We start from the raw sequence: 20317 nt of genomic DNA on the forward strand, positions 1-20317 counted from the left end.
TTATGGGCATAAACATGCCTGCAAGATCTTCTGGAATTGACTTAAGGCCGTAAGGACGACTGTATGCATGTAAGCTACCCATGCCATTTTGCCTTGTCTTTCTTCTAATGATGTTGAGAGAACTCCAACTTCACCGTTTAAGGTCTGAAATGTTTTTTTTTGTCTCTCTCGTCTTTAAATGACACTGCTCTAAGCCTGTTAATGCACAACACACTATATTTAGCATTGCATTTCACAATATGGTTGTAATACATGTCAATTAAGTGTATAAATTGATATAAAATACATGAAAATTGTACACTCATCAAGGATCGAGGAGATTTATATCATGAGGTTATAATTTATGATATACCATCTTAGGCGCAAGTAGCAGATCTTCATTGCCCACATATTACATGTCTCACATGACAAATCCTTAAGAGGTGATTAAACTACCGTAATTGATGCACTTTTATATATATATATATATATATATATATATATATATATATATATATATATATATATATTTATCTTTTGACATCTTCAGTGGGTGGTGCTTGTAGCCTATTTGAAAAATAATATAAATAAATAAAGTAATAAGTGATTTGGAAATATAACAAGAATGCCAATCCAAAATTAATTACATGAACTTCATTCAACATCTATAATATTAATAAATTAAAAAGAAAAGCAAACGCATCATTGACATAAAAACAAAATCCAAAATCAAAAAGCCACATTGTTATTATTTAATTCTCTCTATAGATGAACATTTATTTAACATGATTTATGCCTTCTTAAATAATTAGATTGATTTGCCACACTATTAATTTAGATGAATATCTAACTTTTTTTTTAAGATATGAATCAATTAATAAAAATGATTAAAATCAGTCACATCCAAATTCAACTAGGTCTTCATCTAATATCCTATCATTCTCTGTAGTCCACTTTGTTTCTGAGAAGACTTTTGCTTTAATTAAAATAACATAATTAGCCCACCTTATGCATTAAAATAAAAGAAAAAGACATTCACGCAAAGTTTTACCAAGTATGAGTAGCAATTATTATTCATCAACATGAGAAACTCAACTAGGACATCATCACTTTGAGCTTCACAAGCACATTATATCATAGTGCGAAATTAAGGCATACAAATCATACTGCTGTTGATAATAATTAATCCAAAGACCAAGTCTGGAATAAATTAATTAACAACCCTGCAATTCTTGCGTATCTCTTCATTTGAACCAGTCAGAGGGCTTATATTCCCCATTTTGATCATTGAGTTAACAAAAGTCAGTCATGAAAAGACTACTATCACTACTGTAACTCTCCACTAAACTCTTTGTGGCAGCAACACCATCAGCACTTGAAAACAAACCTTGATCAGATGAAAGCAAACCTTTGTTGTTCAACAAGTTCTTGAAGTAATGGTTGTCGAAAACATCAGTCGAGTTCCGATCTAATGCCGTCGTGACATTGCCATCACCATTTTGCGGACATAGCTTTTGTAAGTCGGCCACCATGTCAGTGTCCATGGTTGAATCAGGAGCTCCAGTGCCAGAGAAGTTGAATAGACGGTTGCTGAACAACACGCACCGGGCTCTACCAATTGTGTGACCGCCTATGTAAATTAAATTTATATTAGTATAAATATATATAAGCTTGGGTTTTTCATTCTATTAGCTTTAGATGTGTACCTGAAAGGGAGACAACATCAGTTACATTAAGACCGACGTTATTGAATTTTGTGATGATTGTGTTGATAGAATCAAAGGGAGAAGGGAGGCCGGAGTTAGCACCCGACTGATTTGCTATCAAACCATCTCTTCGCCCTAATAATACTTTCCAACTATTGCCACCACTCTGTGAGTGAAAAAAAATATACATATATGATCATGTCATCGTCTATTTAGTTAAATAATATAAATATATTAAAAATTATGTATATATATACCAAAACAACAGAATCTCTTGCAGCTATGGCAAGTATGTCAGCACAAGACACTGTTCCATTGCATTCATTCTCGACGGCGGTTTTTATCGTGTCGACAACATCGAAGCCTCTTGCAGAGTTCAAATTAGGTGCGGCGAGCTTTTCACTGTCACTTCCATCTAGCAAAATTGATCCATCACAACCCTGACCAGCCATAATTCAAAGCAAACAATATTAAAAAGTTCTATAGAAATTACAGTCTAATGTATGTATATATGTATACTTACGTTGACAAAACAGTCATGGAAGTGAAGGCGAAGCAAAGAGGCACCCATTCTCATCTCAGTCTGGAGAGCTTTGAAGACTTCACGTCTCACAACTTTGAGAACGTTTGGACAACTTGAAGAGTAGAAGTCAGTGCTCAATTGTGATTGAACACCAAAAACACTTAGAAACAAGACAAGCAATAAAGCTACAAACACACAAGCCTTCTTCATCTTCAATATTCACTCCTTAATTCCTTTCTTCAAGTTTCTAACTGATAATTAGTTTGATGATCAACTTCATCCTTCAATGCGCATTTATAGACGTGTGGTGTAGGAGATTTTGCAAGTACACCCCTAGAAAAACATAGAATATTCTGAGGTATGTGTTTTACTAGAGTTAATTGACTAATAATCCTTTAAGAAAAGTTTTGCTTCTTTAATATTCATAATAAAATACAAATAAAACTTTCTTGGGTGGAGTAATAGTAACTTTTGGGTTTTGTTTATCTTTGCTTTCAGGTCAAGTATTGCATGGGTTCTTCATCATGCATGCATGCATGGATAGTGGTGGGCGGCTAAGTTCATGTTAATTTATTAATGAAAGGACGATATATGTAAGCTTGCAATAAGAGAATGTTGGGAGAGTTTATTAGGAATGTCTTTGCTTTGAAGGGATAAATATATAGAACAAGATAGTTGTCATTTGTCTTTTAGCATTAGCTAGGACATGCAGTAGTGCTACTAATTAAAAACTACTTGATTTATGTTTGTAGTGTCCAATTCAAAGTTGGCCGCTTGCATTAAGGTGATCAGAAGTTTAAATTAGTGTAAATTAGTGCTTGCATGTGTTCATTGTGTTGTTTAATTGCTTGTCAATTTAAGTAGATGTCCACTTTGTTAGAAGAGCTAGCTAGTGGAATATTCCATGCATTGGAGGTGCATGAATGGTAGAGGATGATTCAAGATAAGGTTTACCTATTTTTGATTCTAATGATTTTTTTTAATATGATAGTTGATCTTATCCCATTTCACAGTTTATATATAAATGAAACATGGATAAATAACTTAATATTTTGATATAATTAGAATGATGTGTGCATGTGATGATGGAAGTACAAATTGATGGGAAAGATTAGAAAAATACAGATTAAAAAAAGGAAAAAAAAAATCAAATTAATGATGGGCAAAGGCTACCAAGAACCAAAGAGTTATTGTAAAAAGGTTTATTTATTTATTTATTCATTTATTTTGAAAAATGCATAAAGTGTTCTCATGAATATGGACATAATGACCCATCATTTTTTTTTATTAAGTAGACAAATCATAAAATCAAAAGCATGCATGAATTTTTTATATATTACCACATCTTTTACTGTGAAGAGATTTAACTCTTTATCTTTGTTAATATGTAAATAACTTAGTGTCAATAGGGTTAAGGAACAATTAGTTATTTCATTATTTTCCTCCAATTAAATTTTAAACTAATTTTTATTTTTTTAATTAATTTTTAATTGTATATGTTGAATAAAAATGATATATATTGTATTTGTATACTTATTTAATTTTTTAAATATTTATTTAAATCGATATTAATCATATCCAAATTTGATCAATTTCAATAAGCCTTTTTCCCTCCCATTTAATGATTATAAGCTTTTACTTCACCAGTGTACTATAAATGATAGAAACAAGTGAAAGAAGCAGCACTCAATGGTGAAAAGTTAATAAGAAAAATCGCTACATTATAATTAAAAACTATTTCTTTTGTTCTTTTTTATCTGTCACAAATGCATGTTCTTCCCTATATGTCATTTTCTAAATATCAAAAATATTTAATATTATTTTTTTAAAAATTACCCTAAACATTTTATTCAATTTTCCTTCTTAAAATTAAATATGAAAAAAAAATACAAAAATATAAATTAATGATGATTTTGAAAAAATAACTAATTTTTTACAAATAAAAAGAACGGAAGAAATAAACAAATAAAACCGCAAATTATAAACACAAATCATAAATACAAATAATTATTAAAAAAACACTTAAATTTCCCTGTGTTTTTTTTTTATCCTTTCCTCTGTTTTCCCTCGGTGCTACAATCACAACAAGATACAAAATTTATCTAATATTTATGCAAAACATCAACTATCAGATCAACAACATTATGCCCATGAATGATCATTTACCTATTTTACATATAAATATAAACACGCAAAAAGACCACAGAGCAACTTGCCACAAAAAATTTCTCTTACAAAATCTTGAATATGCATCAGAGACTAGGATGAACAGATCCATGGCCGGAGCCCGAACTACTCGCCCGCTTCAACTGCCTCTGTTTCTGTCGATACCTCCATGCAACCTGAATGCGTATGGCCGCAATTGTTCTCCAATACGGAGATTTCGACCTGCATTCCAGAGTTAATCAAACATTACTGCAATCAATGTTTATGAATTATTTGTGTTTGGATTTTGTAGTTTCACTTCCTACCAAACTTGTATCAGTATCATCTGTAATTACCTCATTTCCCCTTTAACTTTCGGGTTTCGCAAGACCCGGGCGAACAATGCAGTGACATCTTCAAGATCTGCAGCTCGGAGCGCAAATGCTTCAACATTAGTCAAGCATCTAACCGTTCTACTCGACAGTAGTTGTGTTATTGGAAGCTTAATTTTCCCTTCACCTCCATCTGGTGATTAAAAGCAAATTGAATTTTTAGGAAACTAAAGCAATAGTGTGTGCATAAAATTGATACAAAAGGTAACATCCCAATATATTTAACTCGTACGTTTGCTGATAGAGAAGTGTTCGAGGCACCATGATAACAGCTCTTCACCGCATACATCGCCTTCTGACAAGGGAGCCGGAATTCCATCCTCTCCAATGCTCTCAAGCTTACCTCTCACAATGAAAAGCATTTTTTCAAGTGGTCCTCCTTTATACACAATATGACTTCCACCAATGAATATCTTTGGGATTAATTTCTCATAGATGGCATCAAGCAATGGCTCATCCATTTGAGAGAAAATACGAACCTGCAAATAAGTTTCACACTTGAGATAACCGATTTTGACAACTAGCAAGCAAAACACTGGAAGACTTACATTTTTTAGGAACTTGAAGAAATGTCGACGGATTTCTCTTTGCAAATCATCCGGTAGATTTTCCATCAGTTCTCTTTCATCAACCCCTCGAGTTGCCGCCCAACTAAATCGTTCAGCCTGTCTTACTTGTCTACATCATCATCATCATCATCATCATCATCAAATATAAACAAACTATAGAACTAGTTTACAACTTGACTAAAAGAACAAGAAATAAATTGCTTGTCATGGCTATGGTTAATATTTTAAAATGTGTACTCATGCATTTTTACAAACCTCCTTAGTTCTTCTGGCAAACGACGATGTCTCATCCACTGTTCGACATCACGTCTTCTTAGTTGCATTTCCAATTTTCTTCAAAAACAAACATAATGTATGTATATAAACAAAACAAATGAACTGGTTTGTTTGCATATTTGCCATCACTTGTGTGTAACAATTATCATTACTCTCTTGCCAATAATAATTTGGGCATACCTTCTTTCAAGACCTTGAAGAAAGTTCTGCATATTTCCAATTAGTAATGCGAATAGGAGCAGTCCCAATCCGACAATTGCCATGACAAACAAAACTTCTCCTTCAAAATAACTTGGGGCCAGATTGCCAGCCATTGTGCTAATTTGCTATCCACAAACAGTATCAGTAAAAAAGAAAATGAGAACTGAACTTGGTATCAGAAGAATTTCTAGAAACTGCAGAAATGAAATTCACAAATACGTCTTTCAACAATCAATATTGGCAGGATTTTGATTTCAACAAAAGTACAGTTTATCAATGAAACTAGAAGTGAAGAAATTAGTACCAGAAAACCCCAAAACAAAGAATAAAGGTAACGCCGAATAATGCTACGTTCTGCAGTCAAGAGAACAGCCTGCTGATACACTCCATACTGGAAACTGCCAGTAGTAGTAAAACAAGCACTAGCATTTCCATTATTTCGCCAATCTTGCCAACTCTCTCCTTTTGAATTAAACAAGTTGATATTGTTCCCACGTCCACAATCAATGAACATGTTACAATACTTAACATTAGATCCAGAGCATGCCTCATGTAAGCATTGATTTACCCTCTGCACAGAAGAAAGAAAATTCATAATCAAAATTAAAGGAAACGGGTAAAGCAAAGTTTATCATAGCTAAAATTTTATATGAAAACTAAGCTGGCGTGCTCAGTAACCTGTAAGCCAAAGAGGTACCAACAAGAACCCACAACATGTCCGGCCAAGACGAACAAGAGAAGATTGATGATGAAATTAACCCATGACGATTCGAATATGAAGCCACTAGTTGACTCCCCAGCAAGCAATGGGAAGAATCGATAAATTCTTGGAATATATTGCAGAAGAACAACAGCACGTATAAGATTTTTCGCATAATTTGCAGCTGATGATCCCAGATATCTTGGGATAACGAACAATATAATAACCTTGATCAAGGAAACAAGAGAAGAGATGTTATCAGTTTATCATAATCAAACAACTAATAGGTAATAAATAACATTCAAATTTCAATAGCTTGCAGTGATGAATACAGTCTATAATGAATTAAGTGATTGAAAATGAGAATCAACCAAATAAACTAAAATTCAATTAGTGTTAACTTTGGTGAAATGTTTACCTGAGGAAGGGGAAAGACATTGTACAGATCGAGCAGAAAATAACCACGAAGATAGTGAAGAGCAATTTTCTTAGGTTCAGCGACAAAATCCCCAGCACCAACAACACGAGACTCAGGATTAACATAAGCCAGCCTAAACTGCAGGAAATAATTCACTCATATTCAGAACAACAAAAACACAGAACATGGAAAAAGAGAAAGAAAGAAATAAAGAGTTGAAGAAAGACTATTTAAGAATCAAAGGCTTGAATGACAAAAATAAATAAGCAATTGTTACCTGAAGAAGCATGTGTAAAAGGTAAACAAAATCAGTCACACTTCGGACAATAGCGATGACTATTGCGAAAGACCAGTTAAGAACAATACACATGTTATCCTGTTGGTCATTGAAGACAATAGATGTTTGAAAATCTAACCACAAACAATTCAATGCAAACAAAATCCAAAATGTACCTGTTGTGTCCGAAAGAGGAAGAAGAACAATGGATCAACGAAGACTGCTAACAAACAAAAAATCACAAAACATCGGTTCCATTTTTGGACTACACCTGTGTGGGGATTCATAATTGGCAAATATGGACAGAGAAATGAAAACGATTTCCAAGCCCATTGTTCAGTTTCCCCATTAACATTGTTATTCTTCTGTTCAAGCAAAATCAAACATAAATTCTCAAACATTGTTCCACATCATAAACATGATAAAGTTTGTAATCAGATGAAGAGCATGATTATAATTACCTTATTATCAACCTGACAATTGGTAGCCCTTTTGGTTTTATAAACAGCAGGACATACAACACAATTAGGATCATTACATAAACCCAAAGGACCAGACCTCAAGAGGTGTTCATTTCTTCGGTTACCATTATCATCCATTGTTATTTGATGAATCATTCCGTTTTCCTGCTCTATACAAGAAGTATCACCAGAAGGTGTTATGCGTGATGTTACTCTGAGTAAAGGTCCAGTATGAGACACTAAAGCATTTTCCTCTTGATACAAAGCATTCATCGGTATAGATACCGAAGAACTTCGATGAACTCTTCTCACCATCTCAATATCATTAGCCATTTCTCAACTACCAAAGCAGTATGAAAACACCCAAACAATGAACAACACCTGAACAAATTAAGTTAAGGATTGAAAAATTGAGCATGTTGAATCATCAAAATGAGACTAACAAAGGATTGAACTGAAATAGAAACAAGAACAACATGAAGAAGAAACATGGATTGAAACTAAAAAAATACAAGCAATAAGAACATGAAAAACCAGGGATTGAGCTGAAGTACACATGGATAAACTAAATATTAGCATCAAACAACATCAAAAGCAAGGGAACAGATCAAACCTGGAGCACTTGATGATATATGACAAAGTCCACAAAATCGATTACAAGCAGCAAGCGGAGAGAGGGTTTAGTTCAAAGTAGTTGTGAAGAAATAGACTTATTATTTATTAACAGGAGCTTGGTAGCACTTGGCAGTCTTGTGATATAGGCAGCTTCTTTGGAATCTTCATACCGAGTCAAAGTCCAAGTCAATAAGGCATGCCCTTGCAAGGGGCGGAGCTAGGGGAGGCTAAGGGGTCATGGCTTTTTTTTTCTTCTTTTTTTAAATAGATAAATTATTTGAATAGTTACTTAATTATTGAGCCAATTTAGAAAAAATTAATTGGTCAAATATTGCACTGATTGCGAAGAAGCATAGCCCACAAAACCCTTCGCACTATCGATCAATCAGTTTGATTAATTGCTCGCTTAAAATCATCACCAAAATCCTCGCTAATAGGCTTAGCACTAAGATTGATGATTCGATTAACCCTACTCAGTCTGCTTTCATCAAAGGAAGATGCATCACGGATAATATCGCAACTGCTTAGGAACTCATTTTCTACATGGAAAAGCACCACCTTATGGGTCTTATTCTTAAGGTGGATTTTTCTAAGGCCTTCGACTCCGTGGATTGGGGGTTCCTCTTAGATTTGTTGAAAGCCAGAGGTTTTGGTGAAAGATGGAGTGGTTGGGTCAAAACCATTCTGGCCTCCTCTAAGGCAAAATTTCTCATCAACAACACTCAATGTGGTTATGTGCGATATCGGAGGGGGCTGAGACAGGGTGATCCTCTCTCCCCGCTGCTGTTTGCGCTTGTGGTGGATGTCTTAAGTTCAATGTTTAGCCGGGCCCTCAAATCTGGTGTCCTGCATGGGGTTCCGATTGGGGGGTCGGGGATTAAAATGTGTCGCCTGCAATATGCAGATGATCTTTTGGTTATGTCTACAGGGGGGTGGAGGATCTCAGGATCATCAAGTTGATTCTCTATGTGTTTGAGGGGCTCTTTGGCCTGGGGGTTAACTTCAAAAATACTTGTTTATATACCTCGCAAAGAAATTTAGAGCCTCCGCCTTTTTTTGACTAGGACCTTGCATTGTTCCTCTAGGGTTCTCCCGTTGACCTACCTTGGGATACCTATCTCTGGTAGGAGACCTAGGAAGCAAGACTGGGATATCCTTATTGATAAGGTTAGATCTCGGTTGCCAGCTTGGAAATCTAGATTTTTATCCTTAGGGGGAAGATTAACGCTCGTAAACTCTATCCTTACAGCTATCTCCACCTACTGGATGTCTTTATTTAAGTTGCCTTGCTGGGTGATTAAAATTATTGACAAAATTAGAAGAGATTTCCTATGGTCGGGTCCGGCTCATCAACATCCTAAAACCTACTTAGTGAGTTGGGAGAGATTGTGACCTAGAGATCAAGGGGTTGGAATATTCTTAACTTGGGGGTTTTTAACAATGCTCTTCTAGGTAAGTGGTGGTGGAAGATCATCTTGGGTGGTCGTTGGTGTGGGTAAGAGATTTTCTGAGAAAATTACTTTGGTAGGATGCTGGTCTGGAATCTTTTTCACAAGCAATATGGTAGAAGATCTGTTTTTTTGGAATGATATACTTAAGGTCTTGCAGGCCTTTCGAAAAAATTTAAGTTCAACTGTAAAAGGTGGTTCGTCAACACTGTTCTGGCTTGATAATTGGTTAGAGGGTCGTGCCCCTGCGGACATTTGGCCTCACATGTTTCAGGCATCTAGGGATAAGGAAAGTACTGTTAGGGAGTTGATCACCGGGGTTTTGGATTTCCCTCCTAGGGACTCCCCTAGAGAGCGTAATATGATTACTTCGATCTGTCTACAGAATAGCACTGTGAAGGATCTTCGACATTGGAAACTGTGCCCAAATGGGATTTTCTCTGTCAAATCCTTTTATCAATTTATGAATGATGGTGGGCTCCGGTGTAAGTGGACACCTCTCATTCTCAAAGGTGGTTGCCCTAAAAAGATTACTCTTTTTAACTGGTTAGCCCGGGATGATAAAATCCTCACCTTGCAGAACCTGGCTATCCGAAGATGTAATGTCCTTCATGACATCACTTGTGTGATGTGTCATGCAGAAGTGGAATCTGCGGACCATCTCCTTACACAGTGCTCGGTGGCTTCTCATATTTGGAGCTATTTCTGCTAACTGTTTGGTGCTCATCGTAACCCCAATTCCCTGATGGATCTATGGGGGAATTGGCATTCACAATTTAACAAATCGCTCATCTCTTGTTGGGATCTGCTCCTTCGATCAGTAACCTGGAATATTTGGTTGGAAAAAAATGCGCATATTTTTTACTGTGTCTACTCTTCATTTACTTCAATCATTGTTAAGATTATTCATATGGTGTTTTTTGTGGATGAATGCAGCTCCTGAAGCAAAGAAAGCAAAGTTGGAGGAGCCGAGTGGAAAGCTTAGGAGAAGCCTTGACTTTTTTGCTTCACTTGACTTGGAGCAGAGCGCTTAGTCTGATATGATTCCTTCCCTGAGTGAGGGCTAGTGTTTTTAGTTTGTTTGTGCCCTAGGGGGGGTCTATCCCTCTAGTGGCCTGTTGGTTCCTTTTTGTGAGATGTTGTGTTCGTTGTGTGGTTTCCCACTCCTGGTGGGCTGACTTGTGGCTTTTGTTGTTGGGACTGTATTGTGCTTCTGTGTTTTGTGTTATCTTAATGAATATGGTTTATCCACTTTTTTTCAAACTTAATTATTCGGCTTCTTCTATTTCAGTTACTAATCATATAAAATTTCAATTGAGTACCCAAAACTTATGCTAACAAAGTTAAGAGTAATTTGATATGGAATTACAGATGACAAAATTTATGCCACATCAGACATGTCATGTGACATAAAGTAATAATATTATGAGTCTTCATCTTTATAATATAATTAAAGGTAACTCTGTTTTAAATATGAGTTGAAATCTCACACACAAGAATGTCATAAGTTCTGTAACATGTTAAGCTACATGGACTGAGTATCAGATAAAACTAAAATTTAAAACTTAAATTTGGATCCAAATATCCGATCTGGTTTAAACCGGGTATCTGATTTAAACAGGTTGAATACAGGTCGAGTTTTTACCAATCCAAAAAACTTGACACCCGATTCAATTTTAAAAACTGGATTACTAACCTCTTGTATAAGTGTTTCAATTGAATGTGAATTTAAAGTTTTTGTACCCAATTGAAATTTTTTATAATTCAATTACTGAAATAGGAGTAGTCAAATAGATGGTGACTATTTAAATAATTTTTTTTAAAAAAATTATATATACATATATATTAATTACATATTACGTATTACATATTAATGCATATAATATAAAAATAATAATATTTTAAAAAATATATTTGTGAAAATTTATTACTTGGTTTGTTTAATATTTTATGAATTAGTTTATATAGTATATATTTTTTAATAAAAGTCTATTATTTGACCAGTAAATTGGTTATACAGTAGTAAAAAAAATTTCTATAAAACTTTATTGTTTGACAACTTGATTTTCTATAAATTAGTATATATATTATTAATATATATATATATATATTATTAAAATATTTATTAATTTTCCTCTCTAAAAATTTTTTTTTGCCGTCCTAAAAAAATTTCCTGCCTCCACCCCTCGGGCCTTAGAAAGTGCTAGAAATGGTATACCGAGGATTTTTTTTTAATGAATTTCTATTAAACTTCATGTAATTTTATTTTTGCAAGGAGGTTATTGTAAGATCGGAAGAAATATTGGTGATGGCGAACCAATCATTTTGTAAATTTTGCTTATTTTGACAATTTCCGCCATGTTTTTGGTTGATCTCTAATTATTAAATCATGATATATCCTCTTCAATGAAGACGGTCCCCTAACTTAAGAAATAGTCCCAGTATTATTATAAGTGTCTATTCAGATCATTTCATTTCATGAAAAAAATAAAAAAAATAGTTGAAATTATAAATTCATAAACATTTAACTTAATTTTACTTGTTTTTCTCCCTATCCACAATGCACATGTATTTAAGGTGAAAATACTGAACAATAATGAATTTAAATAAATTTGTTAGATTAAATTTAAAAATTAACCCTTCAATTAGTTATGTGGTTAAATAACTTATGACATATAAAGCTTCTAGAAGTTGACACATATAAACGGACGGAGGAAGTTTTTTTTTAACGATAAAAAATTTAAAATCAATTTAATTTTCGGAACATATATAGTGCATGAATTATGTGAAATATAAAGTTTTGAATTCTAAGGGTGAAATTCAAATCCTCCCAATTTCAATTCTAATTAAAATTGATCAAATGTTTTCTTTTCATCTGCAACATATGATTTGAACAAACTTAAGTTGGGATTCAATGATGATTATCAAACTTTGTCTTGATTTCTTATGTATTTTTTTTCTGGTGTTAGTGGGTGCTCTCTTCTAAGCATAGGCCCAATTGAAGACCCCCTTGACACTAAGACTGACAGAACATATGAATAATGTTTTTTTTTTTTGCAATTACCTCAAAATAATACCTACCGCATTTTCTCATCTCTTGTTTTTTATTATTGTATTGTGATTTTGTGTGCTCTAATAATCTTAAATTACATGTCTCTAACTTTGGTCCTAATTGTTGCATTTGTACTTATATTATTTTTTTTAATAAATTACACACATGATTTATCTATTTTTTTTTAAAAAAAAAATCCAATTTGTAATACAAAAGTTAGATTAAAAATAGATATATATTTAAATCATATTGTTAGTTTACATTGATTGGTGGAGTTATGGAGGAAAATATATCATTCGGTGTTTTCTGTGTTATAGTTATGTAAATGTGGCTCTATATCTCGGTCAGTATTTTTGTTATAATTTAACTAAAATTACATAAGTTTCAAAGTTATTATTTTCTTAAATATCAAATTAACCCAAATTATGTTTCAAAAACCGAGTCACAATGTCCAAACGATTAAGACATTTGACTATTATGAGGAAAATCGACAATTCGACTCCTTCCCAATGCACAATTGATGTGTAAATAGGGTAGGCGAGCATGATGATTTGTTCACATTATAAAAAAAAACCAGATTTTATTTATGAACATAAAATAACAAATAATAAAGAAAAAAAAGTTTTTCATTTTTGTTTTTAAATCAAAATGTTATACATTATCAACTACCTCTTAATATATTGGCATCGGATTCGTGCGTAGGGTATTCATGTCTTGCTAAAGCGGCAGGCTTGAACCTCAATTCACACATGAGGGCAGATATGTGTTGAGGTATTAATTTTATGTATGTGCATATCCCTAACATGTGATTTATCTACATTTTATTAAAAAAAAATGCTATACATTGATTTTATGTTATACAATATAATTTTGGTTTTTAATTAATCAGAAATTATAAATGTGGGTTTAATTAATATGCTTTGATTTGGGTACTTCTTTCTTTATTTCTTTCTTTCTTGTTTTTGTATGTATAACAAAGAACAAAAATTAAAACAGTTTATACACTCCTCTCTTTAAGCATATTAAATGTTAATTAAACATAATATTTATTTAAAAAACAATTTAAAAAAATTACTATTTAAAGTTATAATAAAAAAAAAATAGTTTCATTGAACTTGAGCAATACTACTCCTTTGATGGAGAACACATGTAAGAAGGACGACCAAAACTTTGGAGGAAAACAATGAATATATAGTTTATGAAATGATGAATGATTTTTCTTAAGTATCAAGCAAACCCACATGCCAAAATATAAAGCATATATTTATTTCTCTCAGATCAGATAGATGAAGATTTACTCAAAGATCATAAGGAAAAGTACAAATAAAGTAGTATTAGAATCATAATAAAGCATGTAGAGAAGATCTATGGAAAGATGACCAACAAAAGATAGACAATAACTACATAAAAGTAGAATAATATAGGCCATAGAAGCACTTGACAAGTGTTGCTCATTATCTAGGAGAGAAATATATATAGATATATTCATATATATGGGCAGTGACAAGAGAACCAACTAGCGTTAAGATTTGTACATTATATATGATCATGATCTTTTGTGATAACTTTTACATTAATATTGGAAGAATAATCAAACCTTGCTAGCATCATTCTTATAGAAAGAAGGACCATGATCAAATATATTTATAGTCACCCAAACTTTTATATTTTTTAAAGTATTACAATATTATTAGACCTTGTCTGTGAGATTCCAAAATCTAAGGTGCTAAGTCAATTTCTCCTTATACCATTTGAATGAGACTGATTAAATTCATATATATATATATATATATACACACACACATATATAGCCAGTGAGAAAAGAAAAAAAAACATGAAATACAGCGAAAAACATAGACGAACGTACATACATCAATAATTTCATTCATTCATTCATTCATGAGAGTATGCATAAAAATTTTCATAGAAAATTAATTTTATTCTATATATAATACATGGGAGAGGTTCACAATGAAACCTTCATCTCATCTAAATTAAGTTACACAAGATGGTAAATATAACATCTTAAACAACTACAAGTTCCCCAGATCATTTACATTAAGGGAAATTTGCATGACATACATATATAGTCTTAAACATAGTAATAAATACTGCCACCTTTCTCTATGTTAGGGTTCATGCTTATGCACTATTACATGTCTTGCTAATTAATTAAACACTAATTAAGCATGCTTGCCTTCATATGAATTTCCAACTGCCAAGAAATCTATGAACTCATGAACACCACCTTTCTCATTATCTTCCACCATCTTTTCCTCTTCACTTCTTGAACCATTCTTAGCATGATGATGATCATCACTTGAACCAACTTTCACTTGAAGAAAATCATAAAACTCAATGGAGCTCTCCACTTGATCATCATCTGCAAATTATTAATTAACCATATATAAACATCAAAAACATTGTGAAAAAGATAAATAATGCAAAATATATATTAAACATGTTTCATTACTTTGGATCATGTTTCTTGGATTCATGATCTTCTCCACCATTGAAGCAAAATTATTTCGGTTATCGAATTTCCTTAACTCCCTTTGTTTCATCAAAGTTCTCCCTGCTCTCCTTTTGTAAAACCTTGATCTCTCTCTGCACCTACGAGCCATGATCACATGCCAGTGGTTCTTCACTGCATTGTCCGTCCTACCGGGAAATAGGCGAGCAATCACCGCCCATCGGTTACCATGAATTCGATGCAAGGCCAATAGTAACTCTTCTTCTTCCTCTGAGAAAGGGCTTCGGTTGATCCTTGGATCCAACTGATTGAACCATCTCAACCTACAACTCTTACCTGGTTTTGGTTTAATTTTTTTTTCTCACTATCAACTTAACTATCATTTCAAGAAACTAACCATGATCAGATGTGATCAAAGCATAATTCCATGCATGCATTCATGTACGTACCTGATCTCCCTTCGAGCTTATCGGCGATCGCATTCCAGTTATGCGGACCGAAACGGGTGACTAACTCCTTGAGCTTCTCATCTTCTGTGGGTCTCCAGTGGCCTCTAGTGCACATGATCTAAATATCACCTTCCAAAGAAGAGATCAAGAAGAGAGATGCAAACAAGTTGAAGATTAATTAGGGCTTGCTTTCTAGTTCAGTGCTTGATGGAGTTGATGGGAAGCTTAATTAGAAGGAGAAGTTTGAAGTAGGTTAAAACTAAGAGAGATTTATGTGAGTGAAGGGTATATAAAGAGAAATTTGGAGATAGAGAGGAAAGTAAGACTTGTTGATGTGTTTGATGGTACTTGTAGGCTAACAACAAATGGTATTCTAAAATAGAGAAAAAGAAAGATAGATGATTAGGGTTGCGTGGTGGAGTGTGTTCAGTTCTCATTTCAACATCCTCAATATTTCTAACCTACAACCTCTATTTAGAACCAACCACATCTCCTTCTCTCATATATACATATATATATATATATATATGTTAATTTACTATTCATGTATTAATTTCATTGTTAACTAGTACATTGAAATATTAAACATATTCTAATAATAAATTAATGTTCTAATAAAATGTTTTTTTACTGTTATTATGTATAGTTAACTATTTATAGTCATTATGTTTTATATATATATATATATATTACTATGTATTGTCTAATTTTTATTAAAAATAAATAAATAAGCTGATGCATATATATTATTCTCTAAACTTTAGGAAAATGGTGGAGATCAAGGAAAAATTAATTAATGAACATGAGATGCTATTAGAGTTTCATGGTCTTCTCAAGAAAGAGAGTGTTGATGGAATAATATTGATTTGTAGATGTTGTTGTGTAGATGATGAAGGAAGAAAGTAAGTCTACTTCAATAGTTGGCCTAACCCTCTCATGCAAGGTTAAATGTAATCCTCTTAAAACTAAGAAATGGCTACTTTCTTTCCATGTCTTTAAATGGCAGGGAAAAAACCATTGGATAGTGGTAATTATCACCATTATGGAATAAATCCAAATATAGGCCAGATTAATAATCTTAAGAATTAGAAGGGAAAAGACAACCTAAATGATCCCAACATGAACTCTATCCCAGGTTTTTTATTTCTTTTTTGTTGGAAAAAACTACATATTATAATCTAAATAGGCCATATTTCTTTCTTTTTTTTCTTTTAATTTCTCATACCTTATGGTTATTTATGCAGTTAATTTTTCACAAGGATAACAATGCATTTGTATATATAGTGAGCCATATGTTGGTAAAAAGTTAACAAGTAATATATAACATTATTCACTATAGGCAACCAATTAAGCATGAGTTTTCATAATGAAGATTGTTAATATAAAGATAAAGGAAATTAAAAATGGTTTATATACATTTATATATATATATATATATAAGGAGGAAGGAATTAATGAATATTATAGAATAAACGGTGTACTTATTGAATGGTTTATAAACTAATCAATTTTTTAAGAATAAATAAAAGCATGACCATAATACATTAATATTCCCTAAAATAATCAACTACCTAAAGATATCGGGATGTTGAAGTTATTAATTATAAATAAAACCTAACTATATATATTGAAAAATATTTCTCTTATACCTACCATACCTAAGAATTGAGATTCCTTTCGTATTCTTTTTCAGGAAATAATTACGAAATAAGACCTAAGATTGTATTAATTTTTTCATTTTATATAAAAGTGGATAAAGGTATATTAATTTTGTTTCAATTAAAAAATATTTAATTTGTGGAGAAAGAAAATTAGCATTCTTTTTTTAAAAAAAAATTTGCAATAGATGTAAATGACTGATTTTTCAATGTGTTTGACTTAATCCATTTTATAATCTATCCAAATAAAAAAAAATAAGGTTCTTTAATCATCTTGGCAACTTAAATTTTAAGAAATGTTACAAAGGGAAAACATATAGAATAAAGGAAGAGATGACACCACTTGTAATCTTCAACTATACATTATATATGTAGTTAGGTACATGAAAGAGATTAATGTCTCAATTGAAAAGGATACATGCTTAAGAATGCATACTATACTAACTATGATGGAATCCATCACACCTTTATACTGTTATTATAAATTATCTATTTATAATTACTAATTACCATCATTTAATAGGATTAGACCACATCAAACAATTGATTATAAACTAATATATATATATATATATATATATATATATATATATATATATATATATATATATATATATATATATATATATATATATATATATAAGTCCATTTAAGCGTTGTCCATGTAAATACACAGGGAAGTCAAGAAAGAAAGTCTAAAGAACCAACTTGTTCACAACCAAAATTGATTGAAAATAACATCCACAACCATAAAGAAAAAGACTAACAATTTGTTTATTCTCCAAGTGAATAAATAATATTCTCATTTATATAATTTAAAGGTTTCAACATATGTAAAATTTTTACAAAGCTTGAAGTCTAAGTGATAACAAAATAAATAAATTATAATGTGACATGATTGACATGATAACACTAGTGAAGGTTCTTCACTTATTTGGCAATCTCTCTATATACATGTACATATATAGAATGCATCAAACCATGCATGGCCCTACTATGGAATCATTTATTCATCAAAGGTTCATATTTTTGTTGGGTATTGGGCTCCCGTCCTATGTGGAGAAAAGCCCAAATGGTCCAAGCCCATTAGGGTTCACTTTATTAAGTGTTTTTCCATCATATTAGGGTAAAGAGAATGAAAAAAATCTGGGGATATAGCCGCCGCAAAGATAAAACCGTGATTTTTCGCGGGGTTCGGATTTGTGCAGAGTAGCAAATTCAAGCTGGTGTTTGGAGGGTCAAACAATGTCCGATTGAGCTCGAAATTTGGTGGGCACGTTCGGGACTTGCAGAGCTTGATTTCCACCAGACGGTTTGTGATTTGGATTCTCCTAGCTCAAGATATGAGGGTCAAAACAGAAGCTACAGAATATTTCTTTTGTTTCCAATATAGCTTGTTTTAGCTATTGTTTTTGGTCAAGTTGTATTTTTATTTATGCTCATTCTTGAGACTCTCTTGTACCCTGAATTTGATTATAGTGGAGCTTGGATTGGTCAAGATTGACCCGTGGTTTTTCACCCTTGATTTAAGGGTTTTCCACGTAAAATTTGGTGTCTTGTGTGATTGCAATTTTGGTCTTGTTAGGTTGCTCTCCTTCATCTAGCAAGTCTGGGGATTGTTTATTTGTTTACAATCTATTGAGATTGTTGCTTAATTCCCATCAGAGTGGTATCAAGAGCCAGGTTCTCAATCTTTGTGATCATAGTGGTTTTCTTGCTTGAATGATGGAGGCGAATACAAACAGGATGATTAGTTTGAATGGAAGCAATTATCATCTTTGGAAAGGGAAAATGAAAGATTTGTTGTTTGTCAAAAAAATATGCACTTACAGTGTTTCTCTGCGAAGAGTCGATTCAAAAATCGATGAAGAATGGGCATTGCACATCAACAAGTTTGTGGGTTTATTCGTGCAATATGTTGATGATAATGTTTTACAATCATATTGCTAATGAGGCCCGAAGCCAAAAAAATTGTGGGAGAAGATTGAGTCTTTGTATGCTTCAAAGTCGGGGAAACAACAAAAGTCGTATTTGTTGAATTCCATGATGAATTTGAGATATAAAGAGGAACTTCCATATCGGATCACTTGAATGTTTTTGAGGCTTCTTGATCGGGTTATCGGGGATGAGTATTAAATTTGAGGATGAAATTCTTGGACTTTGGCTACTTTGAACACACTACGGATACATGGGAGACATTTGAGGTCTCAATAATAAATTACTGCTCGGTGGTGTGGTGTCTCTAGAGTCGATTAAGAGTAGTACTCTTAATGAGGAGATGAGAAAAGAAGGCTCAAGGTTCTTCTTCTCAACGAGAGGTTACCTTCATGAAGATCGGGGAGAAATCTTCATAGAAATCGAGAAAGGTAGAGATAAAAGCGAAGCAAGTCAAGTCCGAGATACTAAGGATGTTGAGTGCCATTATTGTCACAAAATGGGGCACATAAAAAGGAATTGTTTCAAATGGGCGAGAAAAACAAGGGAAAGGGCAAGCAGGAGAAGAAGGATCAAGATGGTGATTACGTATCTGCGCTACTTACGATGATTTGGTCTTTACTCTCGAGGCGATATAATTAACATTATATCGATGAGTTAAGGCTGGGTTGTGGATAGTGGTGCTACTTTGCATGTGGCGCCAAGGAAGGAATTCTTCACATCTTTCAAATCCGGAGATTTTGGCTCATTGAAGATGGAGTAGCTGATGGCATTGCAAAGGTGGGCGGCATTGGAGATGTGTATGCCAAACTACCATGGGTATGAAGCTACTTCTAAAAGATGTAAGGTATGCTCCGATGTTCGCTTGAATCTTATTTCGGGTTAGCGAGACTTGATGATGATGGATATGACAAGCTGCTTTGGTGGTGGAAAATGGAAACTTACCAAAAGGAAACATAGGTTTGTAGCCCGTGGAAATAAAGATTCTAAGTTGTATTGGTTGAAAAGGTGTTGTTCCTAGTGATGATGTGAATCTTTGT

General features: G+C 33.0%; 3 protein-coding genes across 4 annotated transcripts; all 3 read right to left on the reverse strand.

The window, feature by feature from the left end:
- Nucleotides 1-1048: 1048 nt before the first annotated feature.
- Nucleotides 1049-2458, reverse strand: LOC120260703 (peroxidase 59-like). Its single transcript, XM_039268255.1, is given in 5 exon segments — nt 1049-1279; nt 1281-1609; nt 1686-1851; nt 1943-2125; nt 2209-2458. Coding segments are annotated over 5 exon segments (978 nt in total). The 5' UTR covers nt 2419-2458; the 3' UTR covers nt 1049-1189.
- Nucleotides 2459-4298: 1840 nt separating this feature from the next.
- LOC120262266 (probable cyclic nucleotide-gated ion channel 20, chloroplastic) lies at nt 4299-8349 on the reverse strand. Of its 2 annotated transcripts, none has more exons than XM_039270353.1 (13): nt 8261-8349; nt 7648-8028; nt 7363-7548; nt 7187-7285; nt 6910-7047; nt 6470-6718; nt 6096-6362; nt 5771-5916; nt 5570-5647; nt 5294-5423; nt 4978-5224; nt 4710-4878; nt 4299-4596 (listed from the first exon to the last, which is right to left on the reverse strand). In XM_039270353.1, exons 2-13 carry the CDS (start codon nt 7978-7980, stop codon nt 4461-4463), a joined length of 2178 nt encoding a protein of 725 aa, XP_039126287.1. In that variant the 5' UTR covers nt 7981-8028; nt 8261-8349; the 3' UTR covers nt 4299-4460. The 2 variants fall into 2 exon arrangements, with proteins under 2 accessions (XP_039126287.1, XP_039126286.1); XM_039270352.1 differs by having other exon boundaries at nt 7363-7551.
- A 6397-nt stretch (nt 8350-14746) lies between these two features.
- LOC120261793 (transcription factor MYB52-like) lies at nt 14747-16013 on the reverse strand. The gene is made up of 3 exons (XM_039269778.1): nt 15685-16013; nt 15236-15571; nt 14747-15145 (listed from the first exon to the last, which is right to left on the reverse strand). Exons 1-3 carry the CDS (start codon nt 15797-15799, stop codon nt 14946-14948), a joined length of 651 nt encoding a protein of 216 aa, XP_039125712.1. The 5' UTR covers nt 15800-16013; the 3' UTR covers nt 14747-14945.
- Nucleotides 16014-20317: the final 4304 nt, after the last annotated feature.

This window comes from Dioscorea cayenensis, chromosome 5 (genome assembly GCF_009730915.1).
Source record: "Dioscorea cayenensis subsp. rotundata cultivar TDr96_F1 chromosome 5, TDr96_F1_v2_PseudoChromosome.rev07_lg8_w22 25.fasta, whole genome shotgun sequence".
Taxonomy (NCBI): Eukaryota; Viridiplantae; Streptophyta; class Magnoliopsida; order Dioscoreales; family Dioscoreaceae; genus Dioscorea; species Dioscorea cayenensis.

Coding starts and splice junctions, on each gene's coding strand:
- LOC120262266 (XM_039270352.1), bottom strand. CDS start 7,980: ATGGCTAATGATATTGAGATGGTGAGAAGAGTTCATCGAAGTTCTTCG. Junction 6,719..6,909: donor ATGTCTTTCCCCTTCCTCAG/GTAAACATTTCA, acceptor TCCTTGATCAAG/GTTATTATATTGTTCGTTAT. Junction 5,424..5,569: donor TTGCCAGAAGAACTAAGGAG/GTTTGTAAAAAT, acceptor ATGATGATGTAG/ACAAGTAAGACAGGCTGAAC.
- LOC120261793 (XM_039269778.1), bottom strand. CDS start 15,799: ATGTGCACTAGAGGCCACTGGAGACCCACAGAAGATGAGAAGCTCAAG. Junction 15,572..15,684: donor TAAGCTCGAAGGGAGATCAG/GTACGTACATGA, acceptor AACCAAAACCAG/GTAAGAGTTGTAGGTTGAGA. Junction 15,146..15,235: donor TCCAAGAAACATGATCCAAA/GTAATGAAACAT, acceptor AATAATTTGCAG/ATGATGATCAAGTGGAGAGC.